Source organism: Pteropus medius, unplaced genomic scaffold, assembly GCF_902729225.1.
Source record: "Pteropus medius unplaced genomic scaffold, Ma_sr-lr_union100, whole genome shotgun sequence".
NCBI lineage: Eukaryota > Metazoa > Chordata > Mammalia > Chiroptera > Pteropodidae > Pteropus > Pteropus medius.
This window is the reverse complement of record NW_024346667.1, coordinates 14,359,295-14,384,549: the sequence shown is the minus strand read 5'-3', so window position 1 is coordinate 14,384,549 and position 25,255 is coordinate 14,359,295. Positions and strand designations below refer to the sequence as shown.

At 39.6% G+C, this 25,255-nt stretch overlaps 1 protein-coding gene and 1 pseudogene across 4 annotated transcripts in view; both read left to right on the top strand.

The window, feature by feature from the left end:
• Nucleotides 1–25,255, top strand: part of GALNT7 (polypeptide N-acetylgalactosaminyltransferase 7) — a 116,728-nt gene that overhangs the window by 53,569 nt on the left and 37,904 nt on the right. For all 4 annotated transcript variants that reach the window (XM_039876113.1, XM_039876116.1, XM_039876112.1 and 1 more), the window contains exon 2: nt 9,824–10,281. In XM_039876113.1, the coding sequence (XP_039732047.1) occupies nt 9,824–10,281 (458 nt within the window). The remainder of the gene's footprint in view (nt 1–9,823; nt 10,282–25,255) is intronic.
• Nucleotides 7,398–7,516, top strand: LOC120613549 (uncharacterized; annotated as a pseudogene).

The following is a 25,255-nucleotide window of genomic DNA, read 5'->3' as shown; positions in this document are numbered from 1 at the left end:
CTTTGTAGAAATAACAGGGTAGGATATATATTATAAAATATTGATAATTTTATTAAAGTATTTTGTGTAACTTGTTTTTTTAGAATGTAAATACCACTTAGGAGCTTTCTTTTTATAATTCAGTAATTTCTTAGCTTCCAAACAGTTAAAATCTACCTCCTATATCATTTTATGATATATTTTTAAATGTTGTATATTTTAATATATTTTATACATTTTAATATATTTTATACATTTATATATATTTTATATACATATTTATATATATTTTATATATATTTATATATATTTATATTTATATATATTTTATACATTTTAATATATTTTATACATTTTAATACATTTTAAGAAGTATTATAGTCTGCCCTTTACTACCTGTGAGAGATGGAGCTTTTAAATGGCATTGGTGTACCTTGTGTATATAGCCCTGTCTATATACACAATGACAATGATGTACCTTGTGTACGTAGCCCTGTCTATATAACACGTTTGTGTTCTTACCACTGAAATAATGGCATAAATTTGACAAATACAGCTTTGTCACCTTTTGAAATATACTACAAAATGATTTATTGATCATTTGTTTCATATTCATGTTTGATTCCTAAAATTCACTTCAAATCAGCTAAAATTTAATATTGAATATTTGCAATAAGAAAGGCTTTTTTCAACCTGTAAAGTATATACATGATTCAGTTCATGACTTGAGGCATGAATTTTTATTAAGTTCTCTAAAAAATAAAAATTACTTGGATTTCATAAATATGTTTAACTTTCATGTGTTTCATATGTTAGTTGTCTATGTGACTTTGATCTGAGCCATTTACACAATCTTACAAATAAAAGTTTTTGTAAAAAGATAAACAATTCGTTGGCTTTCTTTCCCCTACTGTGGACATTAACCTATAATTTGGTCCTTTAACTGCCCATTTCTTCTTTTACTTTATTCCCCCTTGAGTTTTACCTGATATTTTTCTGAAGTGACTTAGAATTGCTATCCTAATACTGTTTTACAAGGACCAAATTTAGCAGGAAGCCATTTGCAAGATAAATTGGCCCAGAGGACTAGGACTGACACCCCGCAGATTTACTTTCTCATGTTTAAATAAAATGTTCATTTTCCATAAAGTACCAAATTTCACTTGCAGACATGGATGATTTATCTAAATTTGAAAGAGAAGAAACTAAAAAAACAAAACAAAACAAAAAAAGATATTCAAATTTTAGATTTGTAGAGAAGGTAATGTTTTTTAGTTACCTTATCTGGAGTTCCAAAATGCTGGATTAAACCAAGCCAAGCAGTGGCTGGAGTAAAACAGTGGATTTATTATTTCCAGCAAGGAAATAATAGACGACCCCCAGCTAGTTCTCCATTTCCTTAGTCTGTGAAGAAACACACTGAGTACCTACTGTCTACTCCAGCTTGGGACGCAAGGATAGATAATACTCTCACGATCCTCAAAGAGCCCTGGGTCTGATCGGAAGAAATATGTAAACAAACACTGAGGCAGCACCAGAAAAGAAGTGCTAGAAACACCCACAGGACTGCAGAAGAGGCAGGAAGGTTACCTGGAGCCCATTCCTGAGTTTAGAACTGCTGGCTTGAACCAGTGGATACTTAAACTGTAATGTCTCATTTACATAATAGAACATTAGAGATTGCTAGTGTTAATACAGAGGTGGGTTTTGTGACATCTCCCTTTTTCTGGTTGTAATTTGAATTTATACATTGAAAATTGACAGCTTTTATTCCTAAGGAATTTGCAGTCTCCCTCCATACTTTTAAAAATGCAGTGCATTGACATGGTTTTTAAAAAAGTAAACTTTATCCTAATTTTAAACAATTCAAACACTTAGTTTAGTTGAACTATATTTTGTTTTAAATTGAACTGTTACTTCTGAGGAAATTGAATAGGTTTTATTACCCATGCTTACTAATACCACCATCAAAACCAGTAAGCTAGACCTAATCACATAATCTAGAATATAAAAGATCAAACATAAGAATATTTTTATATTTCATAAGTTTTTCTTTTTAATATAGCTTCTCACTTCTGAAGCATTTTAAATAAATGTATGTCCTATAAAGAACTTCATACTTGTTCATTAAGTTTGGATTTTAGTGAAATAAAGGTAACATTCTTGTCAGTTGAAAAGTGATTTTTCTAAACTCTGAATGAAGAGGTACCTTTCCATAGAGATAAAAAAGAAAAGTGTACTCATGTAATGTCCAATGATATGAGTGATATTAAATATCAAAAACCTACTGAAGTATCTATGTACTTGGAATAGAGATGACCAGGGAAATTGGACACTCACTAATTGATAATTTGAGATACCATCGGTACACAATTATTATCCAAAGATGGAACATTTAAAACTGATGTTTCAATATTTTTATCAATACTAAATTAAAATAACTTAACCTTATAGGAAGAAACCTGTTTAACCTTTGTTGAGCTTCTTAGATGATTTTAAATGCTTAGAAGGAATCAGAGTTTTCTACTCTAAGCATCCAGATTTCACATTTAGCTGGAAGAAAAAGCATTTAGGGGATTAGGAACCACTGGGATGACTGCATGCCTTTGCCGTCTGCTTAAAAAGGGAATTCACAACCTCCAAAAGGAGTGGACCCAAAAGGGGGCTTGGATCAGGATAAAGTAAGGGCTCATTGCAATCATCCAAAAATGTAGATAATTTTAGATAAACTGCAGGAGGTTATCTTCAATAACCGAAATAGTTGATTGCCCAAGAATAGTTTGTATTTTTCTACTGAAAATATAATTATTTTCAACACTTTTAGTTTTTTCATTACTTAATTCAGGCTTAACTCTCTTGTCTCATCCTAATTATGGGAAAGAAATTGTGTTTAAAATGGGAGAAAAGAGCCTAAGATGTAAAATTTGCCGTATCTAGATATTCTGTAATTGAGTATGATTATTCTACAAGATGCACAGAGATCTTCAGAAAATTATTGTGCCAGTGCAGATGGATACTACTTTGAGGATACTGTATGATATGCATGAAAATTCAAATCTGCAAATGCTGACTAACTAGTTGTACAACTATGAGATTTATTGGGAAGATCTTTTATAAAGGAAATCTCCCTTTTATTAAGATGACCGAATATTCAGAAATGATATATAGCCTACTTTTCAGGAAGACACTTATTAATTTTAGTATTATTCACAGTAGTACAGGATAAATCTGTATTATATTCTGTATTTTATATTTTGCTTATTAGATTAAGGAGGGGTGCCATTTAATTTACTTAAAATGCCTTTCTATGAACCTGGTAAAATCTTTCCAAGAAGGTGGTTAAAAATGCAGCACTAACTTACTCATTTGTCACTGTGGTTGTCATAGTGTATCTCGTTAGTTTTGAGAGAGAATAAAAGGAGTAATCATTAGATATTACATAATAGGCAGCTCTCTGCAGTCCCATCTTGGTGTTTCAGTCCCTAGAGGAAGCCTGGGTGAGACTGGTACCTGCATAGTACTTAGCCTTGGACTAGTGGTTGCCTTGCTGGCGTCTAACGTAGTAACATAGAGCACTAGAGTCATCGACCGGATTTCTTTCGGTGGAGCAGTTACTGTGATGTCAACTGTGCTATTCTCTCCATTGCGTTACCTTTGGGTTTATATTCTGGCACGGTATTTAGAAAAAAAAAAGGAAGAGAGAGCAAGAGAGAGAAAGAGAGAGAAGAAAGGGAGGTGGGGGAGAGGAGAGAAAGAGAGAGGCGAGTGCCCTGTCTGTTTCTTTCAAGAGACAATTCTTCTATCAGAATGTAATACTTTTTCTTACTGATGAGCCACATCCTTCTTCATTTCCAGTTCTGCCCTAGTTGTCAGCAGAGTCATTGTCATTGACCTCAAATCTCCTAGTTTGAGGCCTTAAAGTGTACTTAGAATGGGGTCCTTTTCCGTAAGGAAGGATATCCTAACTATTCAAGGACTGGTAAATTCTCTGTCTAACCTAGGGTTTATCTATTTTAAACCTGGTTAAGCCAAGGCAAATTGCTTGACCCTGGCCTTCGTCATGTGCCCAGCAGGGCCACGAAGTCTCAGTGCAGTCAACTCTCAGCCCTCTGAAAGGAGCAAGACCGGATGGGCTTCATTTTTCAGCACAAAATGTTAGTAGGAGACAATTTAGTTTAGAGTCAGTTTTAGGTAACTGGAGAGGAACAGAGGTTTTGACACTGAGGCACCCCACACCCCCACGCACATCCTGCCGCATGCTGGTGAGAGCCTGCGAGCACACCCTGTTTCTTCCAAACTCCAGCACCTCTTTGTTTTTAAAACCTCCTTCCTATTCTCTTTACCCCTGTCTCTTCTGCTCCTTCAAGGTAAGTGCAGCTAGAGAAAGGACGCTGATGTGATTTTCCTACTTAAAGGTGGTTTTTATCAAGAGAGTTTTTAAATCATAGAATTATATTTGACTTATCATGTTTTTAAGTTCTGAGGCTCATGCAGAATGACAACCAAATAGTGTGCATTTTGTTAGCAGTGGCCACTTTCTAAAGCTAAATTGTAATTTTTCAAGAGATCATGTGACTGTAGAAGCTCATCATTAAGAGCTTGGTTTTCCAGGGTTCTCCTGTAATTTCAAATCTAAACAAGCCTATATTACTTGCATTTACTCTAAAGATCATTTTTATAAATCCCTTCATAGTCATATCATTTCTACCAAGGCATGGCCATCTTGGAAAAATATCACACATGCGTAGGATTTAGGAATGAGGGAGGAACTTTGTAAATTGCAAGGTGTAAAATTCTGAACAGTCTGACCTGATTTCTGATAATCTTATATTACCATCTGGTGATAAGTGATTATATTTTTCAGTACATTTCCACTTTTATGAACTTCCTGATCTTAGAAGATTACCTACCGATTCTCTTTTCCATTTCTAGTCAACAGCGATTCATTGATTTTGACCGTATAGTAAATCAGCTGGTGCTCATGAAGGTATCATAGTACCAGTAACTCACAAAGGCATCTGCTGGTTCTCATTCGCTCTCAGGCAGAAGCATGTAGTTTTCCTTCTCATGGGGAGCCGAGAGATTACACTGCTTTATATCCGTTTTTTGAATCGTATAACATGAAGATTTGACATGATTATTCTTAATTGGCTTGGGACTAGACAGACAATTTTCATATTTAGTTTTGCCTTCAGATTTAATGACATACAGGCTTTGAGAAGTGAGCAAATTCAATTTTGCTGGTGAGTATTACATAGCATTATTAAGAGTACAATACTGTGCAGAGAATATAAAGTTACATCCCATTCTCTTGCCGAATTCATGAAGTATTGCCAGAAAGGTTCTGATCCAAACCCTGCTTTTCCATTCCATATTCTCCATTCTCTCTTGCCTTTTCTTCTCAGAGTCTCATAACCAAAGCAGAAATTTTAGGATTCATTTATTTATTCAGTAAATACTTATTGAAGAATTACATGCCAGGCTAAGCCTCAGGAATGCAATGGTGACAGACATGGTCTCTACCCTTTCACAGAACTTACAGTGTAGCAGGGGTTGGGGAGTGAAATCTTCCCGGCTTTGTAAATAAAATGTTATTTGAAGACAGCCATGCCCATTCATTTACATATAGTCTGTGGCTGCTTTTGCACTATAATAGCTGACTAAAATAACTGCAACAGAGACCCTACTGTCTGCAAAGCCAAAAATGTTTACTACTTGACCCTTGACCCTTTACCAACCTACTTCTGCTCTAGTAGGTATGGTGGAGAAATAAGTGCAGGCTGGAGCCCGAAGAGATTATCGAATTTGTTAAGGATAAATTCTCCTGAGGGAAGTGGGCCAATGGTGGAATGTTGTAAGCAGGGAAAGTAACGTGTTCGTATTTGAATTCTAGAAAAGTCACTCTGGCTGCTTGTAGAAAAAATAATGAAGAGAGACAGTAAGTGCCTGTATTGGAATGACAAGCACTAAAGCGTAGTGAAGAGCATGAACTCTTGAGCCAGACCACCTGGATTCAAATTTTGGCCCTACCACATACTGATTCTGACATTAAGTAACTTCTCTGTCAGATTTTCTGTCTGTAAAATGGGAATGGTAATCACAGAACCTAACTCTTGGGATTAAATAAGTTAATATATGTGAAGCACTTAGAACATAGTGTTTGCAATCACTGCTATCATTGCTAGTGTAGTAATTCTGTTAAGAGGTGAGGGTGGCCTGAACTAAGGCTGTGGCAGTGACGGTGGTGGAGAGAAATCGCCAGATTCAGAAGCTACATAGGTGATAGAATTGTTGGGAATTAGTGACAGATTGGTTGTTGGTAGAGTCAATAAAAGAGAACTACAAGTTGAGGATGAAATGCAGGTTTCGGACTTGATCAGTTGAATGAATGGTGGGTCAAGTCCCCAAAGTAGAAAAGACAAGAATCAAAACATTTTGGGATGTGGAGTCAATGATAAGTTCAGTGTGGGGTATCTTAAATTTATGTACCAGATTGATGTAAGTAGGGCTATTCAGGAAACAGTTGACTATAAGGTCCAGAGATCGGAGCTGTGATGTGGCTGAGGACATAGATATAGGAGCCATCAGTATAAATCTGGTCACCTAGCTTGGAAGGAGAGTGAGATAATCCAGAATGAGGGTGGAATGACAGGTAGACTTCTAACAACTATAAAGAACACCAACAGTTAAAATTTAGACAGAGAATCCTTAAATCAAAGAAAAGATCAAAACAACTTTCAAAGGAAGATAAGCATGAATTTTGAATCCATTAAATATTCTTTTGTTGAGGTGGCTGAATTTGCAATTTTTATATTAGCACAGGCCAATCTAAACCATACATGTATTTCGCAATTCGGCTGTCTTGATTTCGGGTACTATCATATTGACCATTCTTCCAATATGCAATTTCCTCCCATGGAATATCAGACAACAAGTGGATGCTATAGCCATGGGTGTTGACATCTGATGGATTTTTCAATCTACTTTTCTATATTTATTGACATTTTCTTCCCCTCACTTTCTACCTCCCCAGTTACCGATTCACTGGAGCCTTGATGTAAAAAACTAAAGGGGAGAATGTGTTTCACCTTTTTGTGTTATGTTTGGTTTGACATCAACCACTCGGGTCCAACATCTTAGAGTTTTAGAATGATTTCTCTATTTTAATTTGTTTACAACAAATTGCCATAAGTGATTCCCAGCTTTAGTGCCAACCTCTCTGTTACAGATTCATGCTTGGCTTCCTCTCCTTGGTATGAGTTAATTCCCACGAGAACCGACAGTCCTTCATGAATACGAAGTTTCCCGCAGGACTGCCTCCTACCTATTCACCTCTGACCCTTGGTAGGGCCTACAGGTCAGGCTTCAGCTGAGTCCTTGTTGTTCAGATGTGTGATGATCAGAAAAGCCTGATGCAGGTCTGCAGCTATGCTATCCTGAACAAGCTTGATCCCAGCTGATCTCGGAAGCTAAGTAGGGTTGGGCCTGGTTAGTACTTGAATGGGAGACCACCTAGGAAGACCAGGTGCTGTAGGCGTAAACAATAAAAAATAAAAAAATAAAGGATTATAAGCTGACAAGGTCCTTGCAATCTGTGAGATCAACCAAGGGTTGCTTTGCCCAAAAAAAATTAAAAAAAAATTTTTTTTTTTTTTTTAAAGAAAAGCCCGATACAGAAGCCTTATCTACCTATAACATACGCCTGAAGAAAGCATCATATTTATAGAATCAGGCTGAGTGTTGCATTTTATGTTTAGTTTTGTGTTATAGAAGGAAAATTGTGGAACAACTTTGAAATGGACCAAAAAGATTACTGGGTATACTATCTGACTCAGCTTTCTAGGTCAGCTCGCCCTTTCATTATCTTTGAGCTATTTTACAATCCTGTAAATCATAGAAAACTGATAGTAATGCACAAGGCTCTTGTCCGTTGAAAAAGGAATTGTGTACTGTGGAATGCAATTGGTTATTGCTCTCTGGATATTAACCAGATTTACCAGTTTTGCATCTATTTGTAAATTCTTTGCAGTATCCTTTTATTTTTCAGTTTTCTTGAGCAAAAATCTATTCCAGTCGCATAGCGGCAGTGGTTAGAAACATTCTCTCTTCGCAGTGTTCTTGATATTTATATATGTGTCTGTTCTTTGGGTTTACCTTTGAACCAGTTTAACGTCTCATGGGTTCCCTTTTTAATTAATGAGTGGGTTAAAATTCATATCCCATGTTCAAAAAAATTATTATATATACACATGTAAGTTTATACATACACATGTAAGTTTACACATACATATACCATCTCTAGAAAGAGTCACAAGAAACTGCTGGCTCTGATAACCTCTGCATAAGGGAGGCCATATGCTCTTTTAAATTTTATATAGTATGCTTATATTACCTATAGAAATAGATGACAATTTTAAATTCCTTTGAACTCTCTAAAATTAATCCTTAGCTAGTCCTTACCAAAATGTCAACATTGACTAAATTCACATTCGAATGAACTGACTTTCTAAAAAGAGATCTTTATCTCTAAATATAAACTACCAGTAGATAGCAACCTACACATCAACATCATACCTAGAGCCTTACTCCTGTACTCCTTAAAGCAAAGTTTTTAACTTTTCAGATAGCTCTAACACTGTAGAAACATTTTAGTCAGATTGTACTAATTCTATTTTGAACCTATTAAAGGGTCACATAATCTTAGTGTGGAGTGAGGTGGCAGACCAGTCAGCCTATTTTGCAGTTGTTCTGAATTCACCTTGCCTCTCCCCCAACTATGCATACTCAATAGTTCCCTTGTCTAATTATAGCCAGCCGCTCTCCCACTGAGCTAGAGGTTCTCAAGCCTGGATACGTGGTAGAATCACCTGGGGAGCTTTTAAAAATCTGAATGCCCAGCCCAATTAAATCACAAAGTCTGGAGTTGGGACACAGACATCAGTATTTTTTAAAGCCACCGAAGTGATGCTCATGTTGAGAACAGTGCTTTGTGCAAAGAATGATACTGGTTTAGCAAAAACTTCGCATATAAAGGCCAGGAGCAGAAGCACTCAGGATCTCTCACAATGATGCATAAGTGATGAGGAGGGTTTGGAGAGGAAGCGGGGACAGCCCTTACTGAGTATCCTTATATGCACAATCTCATTTTACCTGGGCTGCCTCTGGAATGGGGCAAATTAGGTATTGAGTGTGATTTAAAAGGCCAAACTGACTTGGTTAGTTATTAGAGCTTTTTTTTAAAAAAAAAAAAAAAAGTTCTCAATTCAGCTAAAGCCTCACTGAGTAGAAAATACCAAAATGAGACTGTCGAGTGCATATCCCCGCCTTGCTCCTCTGCCATTAGGGGCACGAAGCCAGCCTAGTGATGTCTGACAGCTAATACCACTGCCACCATATGGCTATATTACTGACACAAAGCTATATTTATCATACACCGGTCAACTGGGAAAACCACATACTGTACAACACAACCTATTATGGGTCTGTTTTTATCAAAGGCCCTAGAACCTCATTGATCTAACCCATAACAATGTGCTTTGTTAAGAGATCTTTGATAGAGAGTAAGATTTAGAAGGGGAGAAGTAAAAAATGCATCCATTCATTTGTTTTGGAATGCTAAGGCAAAGAAATAGTCTGGCTCTTGGCATGTCTTTTCCACTTCCCATCCCCTCCAGCCGCCCCAAAGTATCTTCTAACGGTTAGCCCTGATTAATGGCCTGCTTCTGCTTCACGCTTTAAACTGTTTAATTGTTGCCTCAGCCTTTTTTCAAACATGAAAACTGGTATCATAAACGCTATGGTTTGCCTGCATGTACTCATTGTATATCCCCTCCCTTTTGTGTAGGAAGACAGAGATGTCAACCCCATGCCTAACCGAGGAGGCAATGGGTTAGTTCCCGGGGATGACAGATTCAAACCTGTGGTGCCATGGCCTCATGTCGAAGGAGTAGAAGTGGACTTAGAGTCTATTAGAAGAAAAAACAAGGCCAAAAATGAACAAGAGCGCCATGCTGGAGGAGAGAACCAGAAAGACATAATGCAGAGGCAGTATCTCACATTTAAGCCTCAGACTTTCACCTACCGTGATCCTGTGCTACGCCCAGAGATCCTTGGTAACTTTGAACCCAAAGAACCTGAGCCTCACGGAGTGGTTGGTGGCCCTGGAGAGAAAGCCAAGCCATTGGTTCTGGGACCCGAATTCAAACACGCAGTTCAAGCCAGCATTAAAGAGTTTGGATTTAACATGGTGGCAAGTGACATGATCTCACTGGACCGCAGCGTCAATGACTTACGACAAGAAGAGTAAGCACACATCCTCTTCTTTCTAAAAGTGGGGCAACTATGGTTTTGATAGATATTTAGTTAGAAGCTAGAATGGAGAAAGTATTTATGCCTTTATTTCAAGGGACTAAGAGGATCTTTGTTCTACAAAATGTCTAGAAGGAGGAGATCTCTCCATTTATGCCATGATATTGAGGGTCTGAGATATAAAATTCTGGGGTCGTCTGCATTAATCCTACTCAATATTTGGTCCTCAGACTGGCCCCGGTCTGTGAATTTTTTGTTACTCGTCCACAATGAGAAAATGAGCTTGCACCAGATGTAAAACAACTATTAAATACTTTGTTTAGTTCAACTGAAAATTTTTTAATAACAAAACTTTCTTGCTGTGTTGCTTTTCATTCTGGATCAAGCTCCTTGTTATAGAAGAATAACAAATAGTAACTCTGCTCTAGATGTCTCAAATAATTAACTAGATATTTATGTTTCTTTTAATTTTTTTCCTCAGCACTAAAATTGGACATTGAAGCTCCTGAGTATGCAAAAGGAGCACTCAGACAGATAAAACTATGGCCTCAACTTTCAAATTCTTTTCGCCTGGTTTTAAAATAAAGGATTTCCAACTCTTAACTTTTGATAGATGGCGATTATTGAATGAACTCAAAGCTCTTCTCTTTCAGTTTATTCAATAATCGATTCTACTTCTGTAGGATCTAAATAGCTTCCATTTCATATGGATGCATACTTAATTCACTGCTACTAGAAAACTCTCAATATGTATTTCCGATGATGCATTATTAACATAATCTTCATTTTAAGAGGTTAACACAGCACATGCACACATGCACACAGCAGCATTCTTTATGACCACTAAGTAAAATTCTGTACCTAATGTAGTGCTAGTCAATAGACTCTGGATTCATATGTTTATTGGTAAGAGTGAGAGGGGGTGAATGAAATATGCAAAGAAAGTAGAAGGATTAGAAGTATAGAACCATGATGGCAAGAGACATAACCTCTTATTCAGAGAGGAGTTAGAGCATCTCAAGGAAGCATCTTGGAGTAGTTTATTCCTAATGAAAATACAGCCTCGCCTAGTCGTAGGGTTGCCTGATTTAGCAAATAAAAATAGGAGATGCTCAGTTCAACTTGAATTTCAGATAATAACAAAAAAACATTTATAATTATCTCCCAAATAGTGTATGGGACATACTTATACTTTTAAAACATATTATTTATCTTAAATCCAAATTTAACTGGGTGTCCTGTATTTTATTTGGCAAAACTTCTGGGCAGGGGATGAGGATAGGTACAGAGCTAGAACTGCCAAGTACCTTTAGGACCTGTAACAGGATTCGTAGGCCCTCCCCTGGGGTGTGTCTGAAACATAGCACTCTATCATAGTTACAGAATGTTCTTTGAGAACCTATTGATGGCATTCTCATCACTGTAACAGGGAAAAGGGAAGGGAGTGGGAGGAGTCTAACATTTATTAACTTTCCACTACATGCCAGGACTTACTGTAAGTTATCTTATTTAATTCTCACAAACTGTAAGAGGGCTCTTACCTGTGGACGTAAAGCCCGAGGCTCACAGTTGTACCTTCTTTGTATCTGCCCAGCCAAATGGTAAGGCTGCCGTTCACCCGAGGTGGTTGGCGTGAAAGCCCCTTCTCTTCGCACCGCCCCGCACCCCACGGTGCGTCTCTGCTGGACGGTATGCCTCAGTGCAGTGTTACACTCGGGGTGAGCTCAGTATAGAAACTGAGGTTTTAGTACATGAACTATTTATTAAAGATATGTCTTTTAAAACATCGATATAAATCTAGCTCACTTTTCTATATCAGAGACATGCTAAGAAAATCAAGTGACGTACAAGACAGAGCAGTACACAGGATTCGAGTCATCCTCCGTGCCTCCCTCTCCTTCACCCCTCACGTCCATTCTATCTCAGGGTCTCTTGTTTCTGCCACCAGAGTATGTCTCAGATCATTTCTGGGTGCTGGTCTTTCTTTTCCACTGCCACCACCATCGTCCAAGCCACCATCTCTCTCAGAAACCTGCACGATCCTCCTTCCTGGTCTCTCCATTTCCTCTCTTGCCTCCTGTTTATTCACACAGAAGCCAGTGTAGTGTTCGAACGTACAAATCTAGCTTATCTAAAATCATTCTTTGCCTTCCCAGCACGCTTGAGGTAAAACCCAAACCCCTAACCTGCAGCAGCCCCCATGCTATGACCCTTCCCAGCCTTCCCAGCCTCCTCTGCGACTGTCCTTGCCCACAGGGCTCTAGCTGTGTCAGCGTCTCATGATTCCTTTGCTCGTGCTCTTTCTTCCTTCGTGAATGATTTTTCCCTTCTCACAGCGGCTCCTGCCTATCCGTTAGGTCCTAGCCGCACCGCTAACCGCGCCGTCTAATTTGGTAATGCCCTGCTTTATTTTCTGTTACTGCTCTCTGCCCATTTCTTTAATAGCATTTATCAAATTTTATAATTAGATATTGGTTTATTTAGTTGTTTATTGACTACCTTTCTTATTAGATGATAAGCTCTGAGAGCAAAGAATGTCTGTTTTCTTCACCAGCTACTTTCAGTGACAACTAGGAGCAGCTTGGTAGTAGTACCCAGTTGGTAAATTTTTGTTGACAGGATGAATGAATGAATGAATGAATGAAAGCAAGCAAGAAAGAAATCTTCTAGGATTTAAACCTTGGCTTCATTACCAGAAATGAGATCTTAGACCAGTTACTTAACCTTTCTAACTCTCAGTTACTTAATCCTTAAAATAGTTCAAACCATACCTGCCTCTCAGGATTGGCGTTAGAATTAAATGACATAACAGACTAAAAGTCTTTTATCACAAGCCTGGTGGTTAGAAACTTAAGTATTATTGGCTGTTTTTATTGTTCGTGGCATGTTCTTCAGATCACATATCTTCTCGTCACATTTGAATGTTTTCAGTTACTATTTAACTTTGAGGTTCTCTGTTGCTTTTTGAAAAATGTAAATGTCACATACTGCCTTATCTACATCATCTTGCTTCTACTTGTACCTTCCACAATGGCAAAGCCTTCATCTCTTTTTTGATCATTTCAAACACAATTGCCACCCGAACCTCCCATCTCTCTGAGTCCGCCTTGCTCTCCTGCAAAGTCCTTCCTTTCTGTCGTTCTTTCTCTCTCTCCCTTCCTTCTTCCTTCCCTCCCTCCCCCCTCCCTCCCTCCTTCCTTCCTTTCTTCCTTCTTTTCTCTTATCACCTTCCTTCTCCCTTGCCAGTTATTCCCCATGTTCTTTTCTCTTGCACAACTGGAGCAGTACCTAGAAATAGGATTTTCGCATGTTTCTGTGTAAATATTGTGTCTCCAATCAAATAAAAGGACCCAAGGCTACCTTAGCAAGTGCTCCTAAAGCCCTCTTTAAAAGTCTGTGCTAGTGAGAAAACTTTTTTTTATACTTCAAAATACTCAAACATAACAACCCCTAGAAACTTTTATAAAATTGAATCTGGATTATTTTTTGAACTTGATTCTTCCGCTTTTTAAAAAATGAGATAGGCTTCATTCTTCTCTGAACAGTTAAAGTTCAATGTAGAGTAATAAATAATTTCTAAGTAGAGTTATTCATAAATTAGAATGTAGACAGTCTTAAGAATTTTCTCTAAAATAAAAGGCCAACAACAAAGAAAACACCCTTAGGTTTTGCACATTATCTACCATACATATTAGCACTTTTCTGCCTTCCCTGGCAACGTGTTAAAAACAAAACATAAATCTATATCACACGCATACACCATCCTCATGCTCGCCCCTCATGGAGCATCCATCAGAGATTGGCTTGGTGTTGCTGACTTTTTGTGGCTTTAGAATATAAGCCTTATCAGCCTTGTTCTCTTGCCTCTGTCAGACGTAAAAATGAGCCAGCTGCCGAGCTTAGAAACCAAGCTTTGGGCACTTTGTCCAGCTGTGACATCTGACACTGCAGTTAACGTGTTCGTTTTTGTGGCTGTTCTATAGTCTTTCAGATGAGTGTTCTCTACCTTAGAAGCAGGACAGAAATGCCCAGCTGCCAGCATGACTCATACTTATGTATGTTGCAGCTTTGAATTACAGTCTCTGGCTGAGTAATTTACTGGCTGTTGATTACTTGTTAAAAGAATGAGTAACAGTATTTTGAGTGAACTGGAGCCCTACTTCTTTTTAAAGATTTGAGCCAAGAATGACTTCACCTGCCTCCACACATATTTTCTATTAAAAAAACCTATATGATTTTCTTCACAGCTCGACAGATACTGAGTAGCTCCAATAAACAAGGTGCTGTGCTAGCCCGTCAGGGAATGCAACAATGAGAAAATACAGCCCCTGCCTTGAAGGGGCTCGCCATCTGCCTCTGGGGAGGAGAGAAAGAATACCAGAATATAAGAGCCACAAGAAAGGCGTGAGCAAAATAGCATGGTTCAGAGGAATGGGAAGCCACGTCGAGTTACAGGGGTGTCAGAAAAGGATTCATGGAGGGGACACTAGAGACAGACCCTGAAGGATGAGTAGCGCTCCCCTAGGAAGAGGTTACACGTGTTGAAGACGTGAAGATAGGCATTGTCTAGGAGGAAAGCAAGTGGTATCGTTTACTTGTATCAGGAAATATGTGTAGAGAAACAAAGATGGCAGGCAGGGTCACGGTTAGAAGACCACAGTACCATTTACAAAGCCTGTACTGAATCTGGTAGTCAAGGAAGACCCACCGGAGACTTATAAAGGGAGCTTTAGCAATATTAGACTGGTAGAGGTGACAAGAGTGGAATGAGGGTAGGGACCTGTTAGACCGGTAGTAGCATGAGAGTAGGAACTTCAGTGAAGGGTACAGAACCAAAGTAAGAGACTCAATGTAAGAGAACAGAAGAGTTAGAATCAGTGGGCCTTAGCAGCTGATGAAGTGGCAGGAGAAATTAAAGATAAATCCAGGCTTCAAAGCAAGTGTCACAAAGAATGGTGCCATTACAGAAACAGGGTGGGTAGAATTGAACAAGCTGCTCTGCCCAAAGCTTGGTTACCTAAACCAGTCCACTCTCTGGCTTTAGGTAAATTCACACAGAGCCTGTCAGTTTGTGGGAAGAGATGGAAAGTTCTATTTGTGAATATATTAGATTTTCTTCTAATAAAGTTTGGGATTTTATTTCCTTTACTGTGAACTAACCACTGATGCAAATACATGGAAATTATTCTTGCCCTTTTTCAGCCCAAGAAGGCAATCATAGGTATATAATCCAAGCAATTTTGTTTCAAACAAATGAATTAAATATTTTGACTTGTTGAACAAATTCATGTGCTTCTAATATTTAACCTTTCCTCCCACCTACACACCTATTGCACTTCTATTTTGTAGAAAGCGATCTTAGTTGCATTTACAAAGTGAAATAATAGACATTAAGGTGCTTTGAAAATTCTAAGAGATATGCAAATGTTAATATGATTATTAATAACTGTCTTAAGCTTGTCTGTGGGAAATGGAGGGTTTTTTTTAAAAAAAGATATTTTACATTTATACTCATGCCTTATACACCAGCTAATTCTCTTTTTACCTAATTCCAAAATGCTGATTTTTGTACTCTCATTTTATTTAAGGTGAGTTATAGTCATGAGCTTTTTTCTTTGTCTATGTTAAAGGCTCTGTTTGATACCTTTGTACAGAGTATAGTGCTGTAATTTATAGAGTCGATGCTATTTTCGAAACCCTGACTTAGTTGAAATGCTATAGATTCTTTTTACATTTCAGTTTCTATGTATGACCTATGGGTTTTAGTTAGAACTAACTGAAACTCTAAGGAGCAGCTCAGAGAGGTTAAAACAAATTATTAGAATAATACATAAATCATATACAGGCATATATATGTGAATCACATATATATGCATCTATATTTCAGTGCTTTGTCTCAGTTTCTATTATCAGAATATGTAGTAGTTCTGTATGACCCGATCCAAACTACACTGGTCACAGTTATTAACATGTGATCCTTTTCTCTCATAGAGTGCCCAAAATATGTCTCATTTTTCAAACTACAATTTGGCAGCCTTAGATCTAAATTGTAGGAAGCACATTTAAAATTGATTTCAGATGACCATGATGGACACGTTGCTTCCTTTATGTCCAAAAATTATTACTTTCTAAGTGGCTTGCAAATATTTACTCTTGAAAGCTACTTTTTCGTAAGTTCAGAGGTTTTCTAGATTAACTTTAAAGAAAAATTATGTTCTGATGCCTAGTTTCTTCTTTCTTCCAAACACACATATAGACATGTACACATTGCACTTTGGAGTTTTCTTAATAATGATGGCAGAGCTGATACTTGTTTAAGGTCCTGGCTGACGATAGGAGATATATTTAGCCAAATTGGAATTATTATAGTGATCAGGGATAGCTTATGTCACCCCAGTTTCCACAGTAGTTTTCTAGAGTACCACATTCGTAGAGTGAGCTTACAAAAGCTGGAAATAGAGATGTGTTGTTGCCATGAGCCAGCATTAGCAGAGCAGCAGCAATCTCGAGCCCCGCTCTCTGCTCGATAGCGTACTGGGTGCCTCACCCCACTTGGTGGAAACCTTCTACTGCTGAGACCTTACTGGTTGATAAGGTCCTTCCCATTCTCTAGTCGTTTTCTCAGTTTACTCTATTAAAATAGAACTTAGCTTCATTTCCCCTCCACTCATCCTGCCCCCCCTCCACAAATGCCCACCACCAATGTCACAAAAATATGAGATATGCCTGATTTAAAAAAAAAATTTATAAACTCAAAGTTGCTTGTTTTTGTTTTATTATAGTCCTCCCTCCATCCCCAACCAGGAATTTAACATAAGTTCCTGGAGGCTAGTTAGAAAAAGATTTATAGAGGCACCACTAGATATGCCATAACATCCCACACCCATGACAGACAATTTCAGGAAAGCCTGGACTTTTTTCAGGCTAAGTTTCCTACCCATCAGGAACACTGACACAGGAGATTAAGGGGTGTTTTTTTGCAGGGAGGGTTGGTAACTTCTACTGTAGCATCTCAGTTTGGGAACAAACAGTCATTTCAAGATGTTTAATCATTGTCTTCTGCTGAAAGGCTATTAATTCCTCACCAAAGAAAACCTCTGCCAACAGACCCAGACATTCCAGAGTGCATGTCAGAACATAAGCCCCTCCCTCGGAGGGTCGCCATGACCCCCTCTGGTGACTTAGCAGCTCAGACTGGGAGACGCAGGCGAGACCACTAGACACAGCCTGTTCCTCTGATGTGTGTTTCCATGATGCACTTTGGCTCTCGTGTGTTTGGTAAATAGGGAAATCACATTAATTCAGTGTGGAAGTCCTGGTGGTTCCTAGATTTCCTCCGGCCTGTCAGTGTTTGGAAGCGATCAGGAGCAAGGTTTCTTACAGTTAAAGTGACCTCCATAACAAGATATTTATGAAGACTAAGAAAAAAACTGACAACCCTGCAGAAGTATTTCTTTAGTGCAAGAAATGGAGAGTCTAGTGGCTTCAAGATGCACTACACTTGCCACTTGTGCTAAGCTGTCTGGGGAACTGCCAGCGCTTCCAGAGGAGCCAAGAGGAAAACTGATGGATGAAAAAGGCTCTCCCTGGATCATACTCTTAATTTTGGTAAAGTTGCTCTGTATTAGAAGCGAATGTCTCCAAGGACCTACGGAAAGGAAAACACAAGCCCCTGGGTTTAAAGGCTGCACAGGATGGACTGTCACGCAAAGTGCAAATGTCCGTGGCAATTTTTCATTGTGCCGATCGATTTTCCTTAGGGCTCTGGTCCCAGAGTTCCCTAAGTTTTGAGTAGTCTGGTTCTATCCCTGTTTTTCTTTCATTCCAATTTTTTCTTTTTCTTTTTTTAAAACTAATGATTTTACAAAACCAAAGGTTTACCAGGAACAAAAATACATGTGGCATTGTAATAGAGGTGTCTGTGTTGTACCCAAAGGGTAGCCACAGCCAAACTGCTGGGCATTGGACCATAGTGTGGCTACAGAATCATAATCTAAGGTGTTTTCCACATTGAAAATTAGTAAATTACGTGAAACTGGTTAGCTGTTAAGCCAAGCATAACCCAATATTTAAGAAAAAGAAGAACCCCGACCTTCCCATGTATTCTAGAAGCACAGCAACCATTCTACAAGACAGATAGCACTCAGTCGGGGAGCACTCACGCAGGGCCCCACATTCAGGGGGAACTGACCTGCTTGGAGCCAGGTCTCATTACTGCCGTGATAGGCTGCAAAAGCCCACGGTGACAGCCCCACCCCTTCCACATATACATGTGTAGCTCTTTACCTCTGGAGTATCTGGTGAAAGGGCCATTTGGGGAGAGAAGCAAAAAGTAGGATGAGGCAGAGAGAGAAGACAGTCTTTAAGAGTGGTTGAGCCGGGTCAAAGCCTGCCTTCCTCTCAGGCCGAGTGTCAAGCTGACATCCACTCCTCTGTCTATGTGGCAGTTTCGATGGCTCCCCCGTGGTAAAGGCAAGTCCTTGGAGAGAGCTGTAAAGCAGGGTCATCAGTACCAATTTTTTTTCCTTACGCAAGGATTGTGGAAGTATAATATGAATAATTTGTCTTGAATGCACTTATAAGTTAATTATCTTTTCTCACATTAAACCGAATATGTAAAAAATACATATTTATTATATTATAAATAGAATGACTCTTTAATCATTCTTATGACATATAAGGTGAACATGCTAAAAAGTAACAAGCCAAGATAATTACATGAATTAAAATTATATAAGAATACAGTTTAGTGTCGTAATATCTTGTAGTGTATTACTAGGAAATGGCACACTGTTTCACTTTCCTCTTCACTGAATCTTGGGGGAGATTCCAGTCTCCAGGATGTAGTTAATGTGTAGGAGGAAAATCACATTTTTAATAAGTTAGTAACTTATTTTAGAACGAGCACTGCCATTTTAATCAAAAGAAAAATATCCGTATATTCTCCAGAATAGCAAGTCCCAGTGAGCAAATCAAAAACCAGGATAAAGGGCTCTGGAGGAAGATTTGAGAATCTAAACTACACGTTCTTAAGACCCTGGAGATGTACAACTGTCACTTTAAAGGGAAGAGCTGTAAAGTCTTCAGTAAAAGAGAATGTGAAAAACCCGCCACCGTTTCCCCCTCCGCAAGGCGGGAGCTCCCTCCAGCTGCTGGCCTGGGCCTGTCCCAGGAAGATTTAAACACTGGTTTGGTTTTGTTTTTGTTTCTGTTTTTCCCTCAGAGAGATGGGAAAGAAACCCTTTCCTAAAAGATTTTGTTGAAATCTGTGTGAACCACAACTTTTTAGGAAGGTAGCATCGGGTATTCTTATTTAAATCAAAGAAGAGTCTGTTTTCTCAGCACACGGTGAAACAACCTAGATCAGAGGTTGACTGGTTCTTGACCTTCTGTCACATTCTATCATTATGGCTCTAATCTGTTTCCACTGTCATGTGCCAGGCATTGGGGCTGGGGAGAAGAAGGGCTGGAATTAAGAACGAGCTAGAGAACATACGTTGTCGATGCGGAATAACACAGAGAAGCAGGTTCCAGCACTAGGGCATTGTTTTACTCTCGTTTATATGGTTTCGGGGAAAGATTTCTCACTTTAGATGAGGTGTAAGCTGTCTTCCACACCCATGTGATTAACTCTGTCACTGTGATGCTGCTTTGTCCCCTTGAGACAGAATGTCCTCAGTAAATGACAGTAAGGATCAACTGCATCGCTGTCCATTTACTGAGCACCTACTGCACATCTGGCAGTGTGCTAGGTTCTTTAATACACTATCTCCAATCCTTACAACCTTATAAAATTCACATTATTTTTAGGTGATGGAACTGAGGCTCAGAGAAGTAGATAACTCGAAGGTCATGTAACTGGAAGATGGGGCACTGGGATTTAAATGTGGCTCTTATACCACATTGCCTTCTGAGTGATGCTGAACTAATGGCCAAGGGGGTACGTTACAGTACCCTACAGTACGTTAACTTTTTAAAAGAGAAAAATGAAGAACGTTAAAAAACAGTAAAAGGCAAAGGCTTTATATCTCATTATTGCAGGATTTTTTCCTGCCTCTAAGACGGGGTTTCTCAATCTCGGCATTGGTTGACATACTTGGTCCTAGGGGCTGTCCTGTGCATCGTAGGTTGTTTAGCAGCATCTCTGGAATCTACTCACTGATGCCAGTAACACACTCCCTCCCCAACCCAAATGTCACCAGACTGTGCCACATGCCCCCTGTGGGGCAAACTCACCCCCGATTAGGAAACACTGCTCTGAGAGGCCAGTCGAAGTGATGTTGGTGGGGAGAGGACATAACATAAATAACAGAAGTGGGGTTTCTAACACTGGGGGGAGAAAAGGGAGTTGTCAGTGTTTTTAACTTGTGTCAGCCACAGAGTACCCAGAATCATTTCTTCAAATGACTTCCTGGGTGACTCTGTGCTTTGGTTCCTTGCACTTCCTTGACACCCACGGACTCCTCAACCTGGTTGGGAAACCACGACCAGATGTCTTCCAAGGTCTCTTCTATTTTAAGGTTTGTTTTTTCTGTTTCTACATTCCCTTCCCAGGTCTTCTACAGTGTTCCTCTGGATACAAAAAAGTGAATAGACCCAGCCAGCCAGCAGCTGGTGTGCAGCTGTCACCCCTCTAACTTAGGGGAGCAGAGTGCTCTCTGTTTTAGTTTGGCCTCTTCCTGCTTCCTGGAAGGGCCGAGGGGCTCGGCAGTCCCTGGGCCTGTGTCAGATGTGACAGCTCTTCTTAGAAAGTAACAATAGATATTGTTGTCTGTTAACTTAGCTCTGTAGTGTCCGTGCAGAGGCGAGCGAGCCTGGCAATGATTCCAGCACTTTTGCAATACGCACTGTTTGGCAAAACTTGCACTTGGTGTCCAGCCCCTGAACCCTGTGCCTGATCTGGCAGAGCGAACATCAGGCTGGCTGCCAGGATACCTGGCTCTCCCTTCTTTGGTTTCTCAGAAGCAGGAAAGGGACCAGGATGGATTAGCTAGAAGACAATTAGCCGTTTTGTATTGCCAAGTGCAACCCTGCTAGCATCTCCAGGATATAATCCTGGTAGGAGGATGTCTCTTCCTGTTAACCTTTGTATGTGTCAGCTGCAGAGGGTGGAGGAAACCCATTTGGCCCCATTGCCCAAGAAGTGAAAGTCCCCTTTCTCCCTTTCCAGGGGCAGCTACTGTTTGGTAAATATTCGTCTTGTGCTTTCCCCATACATCTATATACACATGTTCATGATTTTTAGAACATAAAAATGTGTTCCCTGCTGTAAAAGCTCTATAAGGCTGTGACGCGGTTAGCCCTCTGCTGACACCCCGTAAGGAGCCAGCACATGCCGGCTGTTTAGAGAAGTAGCGACGGTGGCGTGGGCACCTCTCCCTTCTCCTTTCTTCCTCTCCTCTCCCGCTTCCTCCCTCAGACGATCTAGGATAGTCTTGAATTCCTTCCACACTCCCATTTCTCGCTCTTGCCTTTTCCCCTGCCATCCTCTGAGTCCAGTTCTTTGCTTTCATCTTGCTGCTCAAATGGCCCAGAGAAAGCACTGATCAGAATGAATGGGAACTGGGGGCACAAGACTGCACTTAGGAGTTGTATGGCAGCTTTTAATGGGAATGGCTTAGACACTTCAAACCTTGCTCATAATGTATTAAATATTTCATAGACTCATGCAGCTAAAGGAGGCCAGAGAGGTCACTTGGTCCTGTTCCTTTATTCTGCAGATAAGGAACCCAAAGTCCAAAGCGTAGTGACTGTTCAGGATTATATGACTGCCAGTAGTGAATCCTTGTCTTCTAGGGCCTCTCACCATACCAAGTAGATAAGGAAAGTCTGTTGTCTTAAATGTAATGTTCGTGATATGCATTCTTGAAACATTTCCTTAGAAATTTTACTTAGGACCATGTAAAATTCCAGTTATTTTTAACAAGGGCCACTGCTTAAATCTAAGTTGGAAGGAGCCATCCTAAGGAGAGAGCAAAAGGCACCTGGGTGTGGTTCCAGAGAAGAGGATCAGCGCTAAGGGAGTGGGCACATCTTACCGTGGTACAACACCTGTCACTTAAATCCCCCTCTGGCCTGGCCCCGGAAACTCTTACCTGAATGCCAAAGAGATGCTATGGAAGAGCTTTTCACTAAAATGTTTATAGAACTCCGGGATGTCAGTTTCCCACTCTTTGAGGGTACCTCGAAGCTTGGGGCAGATCAGCATATCCAGTGGGTTCTGCAGCGACAGGAAACTGGCCTTGGCACAGACTGGCAAGCATCTTTGGCAGCGGCCTTGCCTTGGAGTCGTCACAGCAGGGGCCCAGCTTCACAGGCCCCTCGCAGCAGGGTACTGCCTCAGTGAGCCTGAGCTAGAGGAAAAGCAGGGGCAGCATATGATGCCTGAGGTACCAAGTTCATGAGTGCACATGAGTATACCTTGGGGATCCCAAACAGAGTTGAAAAGAGAATGGTAACTAACATTTAGAGAGCTTTCTTGCATTTTCTGGCAAATGTGGGTAATAATATTTGGCTCATAAAGTTATTGTGAAGATTAAATGTGATAAAGAACATAAAAGGCATATAGCACAGTAGAGAATGTGAGCCCCACTGGTAGGAGGTCACAGTGGTCGGAAGCCACCCTCAGCCCTGGTAAGGCATAGAGAACCCTGCAGAAGCTCTTTCTCCTACACGGGTCTCTCATCATGCTAGGTGTACAGGATTGAGCCTCATCTGTAGAATATATTACTTTCATTGTTGTCTTTCATCCTGCCATCCTACCATGTAACAGCAGGAGTAGTCCTAAAGACAGTGAGAAAACACAAAGGCATCCTTAATGTCAGCGTTCTACAGAAAACTGCTTGCTTGGAAGTGCTGGGTGATTGAGTCTATAATTTGCACCATTAAGACAGGTGAAGAAAAAATTAAGATACATCAGGAATGTGGAGTTTAGAATGTAAATAATACTTCATAATAATACATATTTTTGTCATTTCTAAAAATAAAAATCTGTCTTCCAATTTAACCCTAATATTCTCCTAACTCTAAGTATCTTTGTAGCCCCAAATGTCACCTAAGCAAGAGACTGCTTTGTCTTTTAAAGGGTAGATTTGTCAGGGAAACGGGCTCATTTCTCTGGGGCTGGCTGGCTCGCTCTCTCTCTCTCACTCACTCACTCACTCACTCACTCACTCACTCACTCACTGTTTTTTTGGACAACTTTCTAGAGTTTTCAGGACCCATTTTTAGATAAGTCATCCCTGAATATTTTACGGAATTTTCCTGACTGACTTTTTATGACCTTACTGATTAAAGTTCTACTTTCTGGAATAATAACTGTGTTAGTTAAGAGAATGTGATTGTCTCTGTCTGTCTCTTACAACTCGCAGGTTACTTTGGTGGCTGGAAGCGTTTGCCCGTAGGATAGAAATCCATCCACCTAGCATGCTTCCCTGTGTAGTGCGCAGTCCAAAAGGGTGACACACTCTATAGCTGACTTTTTGTAACTGTCTTTCCTTATTGGTGAAATATAATTTCAATTTCAAAAATGCATGTGCATTTTGATATGCAGTCAATTCTTGTTGTCGGGGTAGCTGTGTTCTATAAAGTCACCGTGAACACTGGGTTGGGAACACAGAAGCATTGCTCCCGGGGAAATATGGGGTTAGGTTCCTGTGAGTCTCTGGTCACATTTTCATCAACTGATCAATAATACATCACCTTGTTTTATGTGTGTTTCTGTTTAGCATATACGTTTGAATCATAACTTTGAACTCTTGGCCAGTAGCACTAGAACTCATGCCTAAAGGAAGCCTAGTTAACACATTTTCTCCATAAGGCCTTTCACAGCCTTCTCACTCTTAGGGACACTAGACAGCACTTCAGTGCTACTCTGGGGAGCCCTTTAAACTGTGAAATCACCAACAAAAAGCACAAAAATGAGAGAAGCATGGCACTGACTAGACTATGACGTGGACACTGTTTAGAGTACCAGCGTGGAAACAAGAAGTCAGAGCCTCCTTTTGTACCCGCATGTTTGCCACTCAGGTTGTGGTTCGCATTTCTCACTGCTCTGTACATTTCTCAGATGTCTGCGGAAGTGTCCTGAGTATTGATTCTGGGATTGCAAATAACTTTTAGGGAGTAAGGAAATTAACAAATACAGAATCTATGTATAATAAGGGTCCACTGCATTTTTGTATGTTTGAACATGGAATGCATGATTAATCACAAATATAGTTAATATATGCTGGCTACACCATTATAGTAAATGCAGATCTCAGTAACACTGAAAATAGTCATTCTAATGGGCCAATTTTTTTTTTACCTGTTAATTTATGCCAAAATGAAAATCTGATAATGGCTTTTAGAAATGTCAAGACCCCAAAGCATAGAATATTAAGTTTTTCTATTCAAAGAACAGAAATGATTGCCCTAGTTACTATTCAACGTACCCCCATAATTCAATTTTCTTTTCTCCTTCCCCATCTCCTCCCTCCCCCTACCTCCTTTACTATATTTTACTCCTAGAAAGGGCCTGGGAAGGATGTTGGAATCATGCCAAGATGTGCTGAACAGGGGCTGCCGCAGTCAGTGGCATAACCAGTGCAACACAGGAAGTTCTGTGCTCTGTTGGGATATTTATTAGACTTAGTGCTGCCATAGTCTCTGTTGATTAGCAGACCTAATCCGAATGTCAAAGGTACTGATGCCAATGTAAATGCTCTCACCCCACTAGGTCCATCACCTTACCTAAAGGGTTAGAGTCCATGTTGCATCTAATTTCCTAGTAACGAGCCTAGACTTTTATCAGAAATAGTTACTAATTTTAGATTGTATCTCCTCTCTTCAAGAGAAGTGATTTAAATTCTGTCCAGGTAGCACGTGAACAAAAGAATATCACACTTGTTTTGTACTGCAATCTTGATCTCAAAGAAACATACAACAAAGTCTAGTATACCATGGACACAAAGTCCAATTGTAATAA